The sequence below is a fragment of the Fringilla coelebs genome (assembly GCF_963513975.1).
Source record: "Fringilla coelebs genome assembly, chromosome: 3".
NCBI classification, from domain to species: Eukaryota; Metazoa; Chordata; class Aves; order Passeriformes; family Fringillidae; genus Fringilla; species Fringilla coelebs.
In genome coordinates, this window is record NC_140030.1 from 25,819,741 (window position 1) to 25,831,818 (window position 12,078).

At 40.5% G+C, this 12,078-nt stretch overlaps 1 protein-coding gene across 3 annotated transcripts in view; it reads left to right on the plus strand.

Annotated features, from left to right (window-relative positions):
* The window catches only part of ZNF451 (zinc finger protein 451), a 35,486-nt gene that overhangs the window by 18,184 nt on the left and 5,224 nt on the right, over window positions 1-12,078 (plus strand). For 2 of the 3 annotated variants that reach the window (XM_084202822.1, XM_084202823.1), the window contains 2 exons: window positions 2,849-2,979; window positions 4,113-4,299. In XM_084202822.1, the coding sequence (XP_084058948.1) occupies window positions 2,849-2,979; window positions 4,113-4,299 (318 nt within the window). Of the gene's footprint in view, window positions 1-2,848; window positions 2,980-4,112; window positions 4,300-12,078 lie in introns of those variants that run through there. The other variant, XM_084202824.1, reaches the window with a different exon arrangement.

Below are 12,078 nucleotides of genomic sequence, written 5' to 3' on the forward strand. Positions count from 1 at the left end.
TAAACCTCCACTGTTTCTACTAATCCTTGTAGAATAGTTCCAAATTGCAGAACTGTTCAGGAGTCTTTCTGGCTTCCCTTATGAACTTACTTCAGCTGTATCATATTATCATAATTATCAGGGCACCCATAGTACTCAGAGATTATATTAACTCCTAAGTCCTCTCTTAAGGCTGGGATTTCTTATTTTGGTTTGGATTTTTAGTTCCAGAAGGCATGCTTTTGCACTCTTAGACTTCTAATTTTGTTCTGTCTCTGGCCTGTTCTGTAGAGAGTGGTGCTGGTCATCCTGTACAGCAATAGGTGTATGTCCCATCTTTAAGATACCAGTGATTGATGGAACTCACATTGTCATGGGTTAGAATGGTTCAGTTTGAAAGGGACCTTAAAGATCATACCATTTTGCAAAGTCTGCCAGTAGCATCCATTTAACTTGATGTTTTTGCTTATCTGGTTTTGAACCAACTGCTTGTCCACCTCATGCTTTTTCTACAGGTTTTCTCTGTATCTACCTTTACAATTATTTTGTCTGTGGTATGTTGATTTCTTCAGTAAAATATAGATAAGGGATAGTTTCAAAATATTAATGGTCTGAAACACAGGTGTCATCTTACCAGATTTGTAGGTGAGGTATTTTTACACTTGCTAAACACTATAGTATGTACTTCCTTGCTAGGTGTTTTTCATTATCTCTTCCCATAAAAGATAATCGAGGCTATTCTGAAAGCTGGGAGTTTTTATGCTGCTCAGGTTGTACAGAAAAGCCATTTGATGCCAGGATTTTTTTTTTTTTTCATCTTAGAAACAGAATTTCCAGTTAGCTGATGAAGGCAGAGCAAGTATAGCTGTTAATGTAAAGTGGTAGAGATTCAGTCGTCTGTGCTCCTGAACCTGTAATCTGGTACCTGTTTGTTGGGAGTTTTGTGCCCAGAGATGTTCCAGACACAGGTGCCTGATGGCACAGCACAGCCCATAGCAGCACCACTCAATTCCTTACTTCCTAATGGGTTTGCTGGATGCAGGCTGCCTCATGGGAATGGCCCCTGAAGCGCCTGAACTAAAAAAATACGGCCCATTTTATTCACAAGAGTTACTTGGGAATAAAATGGGCCATATTCATATTAAAGAAAAATTTGCCAATTTTAGTGTCAGCTATATTGGTTTTGAGCCTGGGAACACTAAGGATGCTCCCAGGCACATCTGGATCTGTTGTTGTAGGTACCCTCTCATAATAATGATTTGTATAGTTACTTGAGGCATGCTATTCTTGTTTGTTAACCCTGTGAAAATACAGCAACATTTTTTTCCTGCATTTCCCAAACAACATTTCTGAATTTTTAATTTTTTTTTTATACTATATATCTGCATAATTTCTATTATTCCTGTTTCTAGTGTAGCCTTAGCTTTGCTTTGAGTTCCTCCCTTGTATTGTCTGGACTCAGTATTGTTTCTGTCTTCAGATACTCAGTTGTCTTTCATCCATTTGTGGGCTAACAAATGACAAATACAGGTCTGTCATTGTTTTCAGCTGCCCTGGTCAAATGCTTATGTTGCACATTTATGCAGCCAAAAAACAGGGCTGGTGATTTCAAGTCTTTCCCAAATAGCAGTGGCTGAGGGCAGATAGGAAGAACTTGCAAATAGCATTTTTTTCTTATGGACAGGTTCCACTAAATCATTTCTATGTAGACTCTTAATAAATCTTTGCAATCATTTTTGGTATCATTTTCTTGCCATTAGGCTGAAAAGACAGGGGGAAAACAGGAGAAACCTACTGAGGAAAGCTTTTCTTTGTCAGACTGTGGGTGGACATGTTGATGTAAACCATCCTCTGCAGCCTGATTACTTGAACATTGGTTTCCCATGTCCTCATGTCAAGTGCCATCAATGACTGCTTTAATTTTCTGTTCAAAATCATTACATCCAGCCACTCTATCATCTAGCAGATAAAGCAACATTTTGTTGCTCTAACCCATTATTTTTTAGCCATTGGAATGTTAAAAGCTTCTTAGTCACTCTGGTCAAATTGTCCTTCCATTTGCTTGCCTTTTTATGGTGCCATATGTATTTTTATGGGGCAAGCTCTTCTGGTTTTTCCTCTCTTCTTGAGAGACTTCGTGCTTCTTTCCTTTCCTTTGCAACTTGTTTCAGTCTGGTACTGGTTTTGTCTGTACTCAGCTCATCTTTATTATCCACCTATTTTCTTAGCCTGTTACTACATGCTTAGCATACTGTTTAGAAAATTCCTGCACTTTTTTCCCAGTTGTGGCCTCATTTTGCTTGTCATTGACTGCATCCATGGTTTTGTTAGGACTCTAGCATTTCTCTCAGCTGTTGCTCCAGATTTTGGATCCTTTTTTTAATGAGTTCTGGGATGAGATGTGTCAGGCAGTTACAGTGCATGTTGACTGTGTAACTCCTCCAGTACAGGTTTCCCTAAGAGAAGCATTTTTGTACTTGTACTATGTTTTCAGAGCGTTCTGATTCTGCACATTAACGGTAACTGTGCTTCGAACTGGAGAAAAACACGTCCTTGTGTCTAAAAGCACATGATATCTAGAAGATAAGCTTTTCAGGATTTGAAGAAAAAAAATTGTACAAAATTGATAGAGTAGCATCAGGCTAGCTATGTTTTTTTTGCCTTCTATCTAAAGAAGAAGAAGGCTGGGGGGATTTGGGTTATGTGTTGTTCTTAGCTTTCACATTGGTCAGAATAAATTCTGTCTTTAAAGACAGTTTTATATTTGCTTTTGCCTTCTTACATTCTTAATTCATAGAGGTGTTTCTACCCAAACCCACGGTTTGTTTGTTTTTTATTGTTACTAATATTATTCCCCTTCACTGTATAGGAGGATACAGCAACTGGAAGCCTCCAGTGCATTGCAAAATTTACAATTATCTTAAGAGGATTGGATGTTTCTTTCTTCATCCACGTTGCAGTACCAGAAGAGAAGCAGCAGACTTTGCTCTCTGTGTTCATGTAAGTTAGGGCACACTTGCTTTTTTGTATCCTGTACCCAGAGAAGGGTGGCAGATGGTATCTGCTATTGATATTAATTGCAGATGATGTTTTTAGAGTCTTTCCATGACGCTTCTGCATCCCCTATAAAGAATAATAAACCTGGATTGAGTGGGGTCAGGTGGTTGAGAAGTGACTTAAAAATTAGCCTGAATAGAGCAACAGTCTGTTGTGGAGGGGAAGGGAGCTGGTTAGGAATGAAGAGTAAAATCCTGCACTTCTTACAGTTTCTCTTTGAGAGTGATATGTAACTCCTTTGTTTCTCTTCAAGTAGCTGAAATTTCAAGCCATCTTTACAATGGAGTTGAATGGGTGATGGTTTCACAGACCTTGTTGAGCTGACAAAGAGCAGTGCCTTTATTCAGTAGACTTTGGGCTTTGGCAGGGTTGGGGATGTGCAGGTGAGGGATGGGAATCTGGGATGCCACAGGGACTCGTGTTCCTAATGTAGAATCATAGATTTTTAAGGTTGGAAAAGACCTTCTAGATCATTAAATCCAGCCATCAACCCAGCACTACCACTGTCATTAAGCCATGTCCTTAAGTGCCATATCCACGTGATTTTCGAACACTTGCAGGGATGGTGACTCCACTGCTTCTCTGGGCATTCTGTTCCAATGCTTGGCAACCTTTTTTTCAATGAAAAGCTAAACCTCCCCTGGTGCAACTGGAGGCCATATAGTGCTTCATCTGTTAAATATAAAATTACTACCTATCTAACTGTATAAGCACATTTTTGCAAGAGTGGTTTTATGTTTCATCATGCTTTTTATGTTACTCTTAAAAAGCTGTGCAGAGATGACTTGTTTTATGTAGAGACAGTTCTAAAATGCTGCTTTTTAGGAATTTGTTCCATACTCCATCTGTACTATTCTGGTAGCCATCACCAGTATCTATTGTGCATAGAGAAGAAATGAGCATCAAACTTTTGAAACAGTGCCTTTCACAGTGGGGTAATTTGGCTTGGATCATAAAGGCAGGAATAAATTGCTGTAGGAAACTTTCCAATGAAGACCTGTCTTGCACAAAGCTAGCCAAATGCCATGAGATAAAAACATGATCTCTGTTCAACACTTGTTATTTGTTTTGTATAGGCTGGTCGTCTGGATGAGCACCTGCCCAAGCAAATTCCTTTCACTGTTCTTTCTGGAGACAAAAGCTTCCTGGAACTGGAAAACCAATTTAAAATGACCCAGCGGTCAGCTCGCATCCTGAATCCTCACCACATTGAAGGAGACATGATGTGTGCCTTGCTAAACAGCATTTCAGATACCACAAAAGGTAGAAAGTAAACATTAAACACAATTTTTCCAGTAAACTGATAGTTCTTTCCAGTAAAAAAATAGAGCACTTACATTGGTAACAGAAGCTGTTGCTTGGTGCTTCTTGTAGTGGTATTTCAATGAATAATAGATTAGAAAATCATTATTCTTGGGCATGTTTTGAAAACAGACTTAATTAAGCATTTTTATTCAATATAAAAAACTCTGTCATTCCTGTATTCTTTATTATAGCAGGAGAAAAAACTGATGTTTGAGTCTGAAAACTCCTTTCCATTTCAAGAGAAGCTGTTTAAAGCACTCTTGTGTGCATAGTTATCAATTTGTTCTCAGATCTGTTTGGCTTGATTTATTCTGTGGCTGAAACAAATGTGACCCTGCTAAAGCATCATTATTTCTCAAAATACTTCTGTCTATTTTAACTTGGACCTCCTGGCTACTTCCTGTCATTTGATAATTGTCTTCACTGGCACGACTCACACACCCATTTTGAGAAAAAAGTCTCAATAGACCTTCTTAAGTTCTCTAAAGTGCCAGATTCTAATGGCATGCTAAAATGATCACATTGGTTTTATATAGGATAATTGAAGAGGATTGAGCCAGCTCGTTTTCATGCAAAGGATACCAGAGCTGAATTTTAATACTTACCAGCATTTCAAAGTATTTTGCTGTTTTCCTGAAAGACTTGACATTTCTCTGTAGACATTTTTGCTTTTTCTGGCTTCTTGTTGCAGTTTTGTAGGGCTGTAAATTCAGGGTATGTTAGCGAAAGTTGTTTCTGAGTTAGCCCTAAACTGTTTTCTGAAAATTTACACTGCTAGTCTTGATACAGGTTTATGAGAGCTAGAACATGGTATTGCTCTTCCACAAAGAAGATTAAAGTGGAGTGCTATCTCTGAATGATGAATTGGCATTGACTCATTAAAGGGGAAAAAAATAGGATAGTTAAATACCATCCTAGAAATAAATATTATATGTGGTGAGCTGGAATTAAGTATTTTTGATACAGAAAAGATGCTTACAGAGTTTTCTGGCCACCCCAGGCATTAGAAGTTTTCTTAATTTAACACTTCTTTCAATGTCCTTTGCTACATTAATATTTACTGTTATGGTAATTGGCCCTACCTGGAGGCTGCAAACCTTAACTTGCTGGCTGACTGCTCATTGTGCATTCCACTTAAGTTGCACTAGTGGTCATTATAAAAAAAAAAACCACCTTGAACAGGAAATTGGTGAAATGACATATGATTCTTTTGGCTGTTAGCATTCCTTAACAAACTTGTAAGGAACAGAATTGTCCCCTTTTTTAGTCAGTGTCAGCAAGGGGGGACCCAGACAGCAAGAGCTGCCTTTGTCTCCCTGTCGTGTATTAAAGCATAATATTAGAGAATTCATTGTTGGTAATAGATCTGTATTTGCTGCATTGTGGGATGATGTTGTTACCAAGAGTTTATAAAATTTTTCTTTAAAAAGATAAAGCCGCCACACAGTACACACATATTGTGGGCTCAGCAGCATGAGCCATCATTTGCAAGTCTTAATGTGGCAAAACCAGTATTGGAGGGTTGAGATGGAAAGTCTTGCAGTGTATCATAGGCTGGTATAACTTGTTGACCTGTTATGGAAAAGCAGCTGAGTATAAGGAAATGCAAACAAGAATTGCTTGCTTTGTGACTTTCTCAAGCCTATGGCTATTATTCTGGAGAGTGAAATAAGTGAGAAACAGGACAGAGAATCATGCTGAAAAATATCAGACCGTTGTTGGTATTGGATGAGCTGCAAAATGAAAAAGCTCTTTCCCTAAATCACCTTGATAGAGCTATCATTAGCTTCTGAGCACCTGGATTGTGTTTAGATGTGGCAATCTGACAGGTGTATCTTAGGAAATGTTGTACCAGTCCAGCTGTTGTGAGAACTGTAGTACTGCATTTATTTTAAAATAAATAATAAAATTTTCTGCATATGTTGCAAGACAATACCAAATGTATGTTACTATAGGAAACCCTTGGCTGGAGGAGGTGCTTGAACTTCCTTTGAGGTATGAAAAGAGTAGGCATTCTTACTTGTTCACTGATGCTGCTAAGCCTGAGTCCATAAATGAAGAAGGTTTTTGCTTTTATGGTGAAGCCACAACACATGACAAGAGCTTCATGCATATTAACTGAGTGGTTTGGGAATGGTGGAAGAGTTTTCAATGTCTTCCTTTATAACAAAAAAAACCCTGTAGTGTGCAGAAAAATACCATTATTCCATTGTCTATGTCTCGATAATATCCTGTGTGTTGAAAGTACACTTTTAATGAGTGCTGGACAATGTTGAGTGCAAAGCTGATAGTAGGTTGTGGTCATCACATCCATCTGTACACTGACAGGACTGCTGCAACTTTTTAGTTGACAAGTTGTTTTTGTGTAAGTGGATGTCTTTAGCTTAACTGTATTTCTCCCAGTTAGGTTCACGTGAGATCGTTCAGTGACTGAGCTCTTATGTAAAACAGACTCTTTAAAATAATACGAACAAATTTTTGAAAGTATTTCTTATCCTTTGTTTTGAAGAGCTAGTCTGTCTCGTGAGCCTGTCAGTGGTGTACTGAATGTAGTGTTGTCTGCCAGATAGCCACTGTAGCTCTTTCACTGACCCATAAAGTACATTTCACTGTGCTCAAATGGAGTTGCCAGCCTACGTCTTCAATCTGCTGCTCTTGCTGGAAATGCTTAAATACTACCAAATGCAGCTTTCATGAGAGTTTTTATGTTTGGAAGAGCAGGATTTCAGTTCATTTGAATGAATGTTCCCAAGCTTCCTAGCTCCCACTATGCCCAAAATCTTTTGTTTTAACTACAGCCAACAAAATAATTTCAAAGGACAGGAGAAGAAATTTATAGAAGACATTGAGAATAGTTGCTTTATTTCTCCATAGTGAAGATTTTGTTGCTTTATTTCTCCATAGTGAACGTCCTTGTGTGGTCCCGTTTGAGGTCCCGTATGAATGCTACATCTGTTCCATCTCTGCTTTTCCAAACCAGCAGTTAACACAGATTGCAAATCAGAGCCTCCAGCCCCCACTTTCCTGAATGTGAAACTGAATGTGAAGGGCATGAGCATCTGCAGAGTGATGCACCATGAATGAATTATAGTTTCTCTAGTAATATATTCCTTTATTATAGCAGCCACAGCTTATTGCAGTGGAGAGTGATAAGAAAGTCACCCTTCAGTTGTAACCTGGTGTTAGCTACAGCAGGAAGTTACTAGTGGGTTTGGTATGTCAGTGGCATCTCTTGTATGTGTATGCCCTAGGGAGAAAGCTATGTACTGAGACCTAAGATAATGACTCTGAACAATTGTAGGCCAGTGGATGAACTGGGAAGACCTGGCCGCTCAGATCATACAAAAACAATTCTTGAGGTTTAGCTTAAATCTGGCTTTGAATTTGAGAGAGGAGTCGAAGATAAAGGTTAGCTGAGAGTCTGAGAGACTATAATTATATTGGCCACAGTTTCCAAGAAATGCAATTGGAGGAGAGTGGCAGCTTGAGAGCTTTATTTTTATTTCTCCTACACTTGAATAAGCAACTGTAGGCAGAGATACATAGAGTGAAGCTTGCTTTGCATGGAGGAAGAAAGGTGTAACCCTCAGCAGGGAGTAGCTGTACTTGCATTTACAGATGATATTAACTTAATATGGAGAGAGATTAGAGCAGTAAGTATTGGGGAAGAGTATGGGGGAAGGATCCTCCAGGGGCATATGAAAAAAGGAATAAAAGAAAAGATTCTAGAAGCCAAGGAAAGTATTTTAAAGGCAGCATGGCCACACATACCAAATGTGATTGTTAACAAGAGTAAGGGTGGGGTACTGATCTAAAGCTTTTGGCTAAGTAATTCCTGGGATCCTGACTGAGTTAACAAATGGTATCCATAAGGTAGCACTTCCAGACAGCAGCTGTAAGAGAGGAGAAGGGTCAGTGGTTGGAGAGGTGGTGTGATGTGAATGCTGCTGTACATTGGAATGGGAAAAGGGCAGGTGAGATTGGAAGTTACTGAAAAGACTAAGAAGAGAAGGAGTATTTTAGGAGGGAAGTGGATGTGGGGTGTGAGACTGTACAGTAGACAAGAGGTGTATTGTGTGGTAAGGGAGCAGGAGGAGGGCTGGGGAAGGAAAATTGAGTCTCTGGTGGTAAACCTAATGGAAATTATGAAAGGGTTGGTGGTAACTGGGGTGTGCAAAAGAAGAAGATCAGATATAGGGGGGATGTTACCCTGAGCTGTGTAGGCAGCTAATCCAAATTCAAGCTGTGGTGCTTCGGTGGCAGGACAGTGGGTGGCGCTTATATTCTGTAAAAGTTGCCGGTCTCTCCCCAGAACAGGTTTCTGAGAGACATTAAATGTCAAAAAAAAAAAAAATCACTCTGAGCTCTATATTCATCCAGAGATTGCTTTCCTGTTTTCTCATTCTTCCGGCAGGAATATGTCAGTATATGAGGACAGTAGTGAGCAGTAGGATTTCTTTTGAAAGAACAGGTACAGTCAGAGGTTCTTACCAGATGTGTATTTGACAAAATGTACTGGAGAATAGTACAAGAGATCTTAGGATCTCTTGCCTTTGAAACTGGGCAGCTGCTTTTCCTCTGACACCAAAGGAATTGGGAGCTATAGCATGTGCTGAGCATTTTAACAAGAGGGATTGGACATGCCTGGTTTCTCAAAATTAAACATTCATTAGAAGATGCCAGCAGTATATGCTGACTAAGTGTGGGCTGGATGAGAGAACTGAGGTGGATTGAAAACTGGCTGAACAGCCAGACCTGGAACTTGGTGATCAGTGACATGGAGGTCAGGAACCAGCTGTGTCCCAGTACAGGGGCTGATCCTTTTTAATGTCTGTTAATGACCTAGATGATGGGGCAGAGTATACCTACAGCAAGTGTGTTGATGACACAAAACTGGGAGTGGCAGTTCATACACCACAGGAACTTTGCTGCCATCCAGAGGAACCTTGACAGGGTAGAAGTGGGCTGACAATAAATCTCATAAAGTTCAACAAAGGGAGGTGCTGAGTTCTGCATCTGGGGAGAAACAGCCTGAAGCATCAATATATGCTGACCAAGAGTCAGCCAGCTGGGAAATGGCTTTGTAGGGAAGAACCTGGTGGTCCTGGTGGACACCCAAGTTGACCGTGAGCTAATGTGTACTCTGGTGGGTGAGAGTACCACAGTACCCTGAGCTGTATTAGGAAAATTGTTGCCAGTAGGTTGAGGAAGGTGATGCTTTCACTTTATTCAGGAAGGTCATATCTAACAAATTTGGAGCTCCCCACTACATTGTCTTTTCAGTAGTACTCGAAAGCTATCTGGACAGAGTCCTGGGCAGTAGATGATTCTGACTGAGCTGGGAGGCTGGACAGTATGACTTCCAGAGGTCCCTTCCAGTTTCCACCATTCTGAGACATTGCCTGACCAGTCTGGTGGCCTTTTATGATAGAGCAACTGCAATGCTTGACAAGGGAAAGCTCTCATATCATCTGCCTGGACTTGGTGGTGGATAGGGAATTGGCTGGATGGACATAGCCAGAGAGCTGTGGTCAGTGACTCTTTGTCAAAGTGAAGGCTGGTGACAGATGGTGACCCCCAGGACTCTGTCTTGGGACGAGTGCTCTTCGGTCTCTTTACTAGTGACACAGACAGTGGAGTGCATTTGGCACACCTGAAGGGTGGGATGTCATCCAGGAAGACCTGGACAAACTTGAGACGTGGGCCCATGAGGACCTCATGAAGTTCAACAAGGCCAAGTGCAAGGTGCTCACCTGGGTGGGGATAATTCCAGACATGATTACAGCCTGGGAGAAGAGCTGCCTGTGAACAGACAAGTGGAGAAGGACTTGGGGGTTCTCATGGATGAAAAGCTGGACATGAGGCAACAGTGTGCAGTCACAGCCCAGAAGGCCAATGGCATCCTGGGCTGCATGAAAAGAGGAGTGGCCAGCAGGTCAAGGGAGGTGATTCTGCCCCTCTGTTCTGGCTTCATGAGACCCCACAAGGAGTGCTGAGTCCAGTTCTGGGGTCCTCAGCACAAGAAAGTCACGGATCTGTTCAAGTGGGTCCAGAGGAGGCCACAAAGATGATCACAGAGCTGGGAAGAAAGGCTGAGAGTGTTGTGGTAGTTCATCCTGGGGCAGAGAATTCTCTGAGGAGACCACATTGTGGCTTTCCAGTATTTAAAGGGGCCTTATAAAAAAGGACTTTTTATGTGGACAGATAGTTACAAGACAAGGATGAATGATTTTGTAAAAGAAGGAAGATTTGGATTAGATGGTAGGAAGAAATTGTTTACTTGGAGGGTAGTGAGGCATTTGACCAGTTGCCCAGAAAAGCTGTGGATGCCCCATCCCTGGAAGTGTTCTTATGTCATGTGTACTAAGCCAAGAATTGATTTAGGGAGTGATTGCTTCAACTGTTCCACCTCTAACAGGTATAAAACTTTTTGGAGTCGTCTGACATGTCTTCCAGGCTGGAAGATTAAAAGGATAGTTAATAAGGGAGAAGCCACTTGCAAAAAGCCTTTCCTTTGTGCTTTTTCCTCCCTTTCATTAGTAATTGTAGTGACTGCTTTGGGGGATGAGGGGGTGTGGATTTTTCTTTCCTTTGCTTTGGAAAGTGATGTAAAAATTAGTATCTCTTCTGCTCAGAAATAGTAGGCAGCTCCAAAAGGAGTTCACAGTCAGTCTGCCAAGTAAGTGGAGAAATACCATTTAAACTATCTATTTCTAGTATATTTTTGGGCTGCTGATCACTGTTTGACACCAGCTGTTGGAATTTTTATTCCTGGAATTGAGAAAGTCAGCAAGGTTCTGCTCAAACAGGTTGTGTGTCAGAGGTTTGAAAACAAATTTTGGAAGCGTACCTGACAATTTGAATAGCTAAGTTGGGTAATTCAAAATGCCAGAAGTCACACAGTCAGTAAATTAGATGGCCATATCAGAAAGTTCTTTGTTGGTTAATGTAATCAGAAGTATATAGATGTATTAATAAATGTGATGACTTTAAGGGGAGTGCCTCTGTTGGTATGACTGCAGGAGACCTTGTTGATTGCTAATACTGTAAGACCTCATTACAGAGACCATCTCCCAAAATAGCAATAGCCTGTAGCAGGAGCGTGAATGCATAACGTGACTCATTGGCTTGACTTTTAACCTGTACTTTACTGTGCCTCTGTTTAATGGGGGGAAAACCGACCTACAAAAAACTAAATAACCAAACAAACAAACCCCACACGACTTCAGGTACACTAGACACTGCAAAATAAAGCTGTTCTTCTGGAGCTGGAAACCAGCCTTGTGAGAGTGTTATTAAGAAAGGGAAAGGTTGTGGAGTTTTGTCTGGGCTGGGTTGTGATGAATTAACAGATTAAACAAAGTCTTTCAACCTTCTGCTTGTATGAGACTTGAACAGCAACATCTGCTGATTGCACTGCTTGGTTGAGTTTTAGCACTCCATTGTTCAAACACAGTATTTGGGCAATAAAATACAGCTGCAGTCATGTAGGCAGAGACACACTAAGGCACTTCTTCACATAATTAAATCCATAATACATTTTATAGAAAGTGAGCGATTTATAGAAAGTGAGTCATTTTTAATAACTAAATATTACCAAAAATCCCACAAATGCAGTAGACACGGTAGCTTCTGCACCTATTATTTCTTATTACTGCTTTAACATAATAAAAAATTGAAGCAATCTGCCTCTAGATTGTGTGGAGAAGGGAAAGGAGGTAGCTGAAAAACAACTGT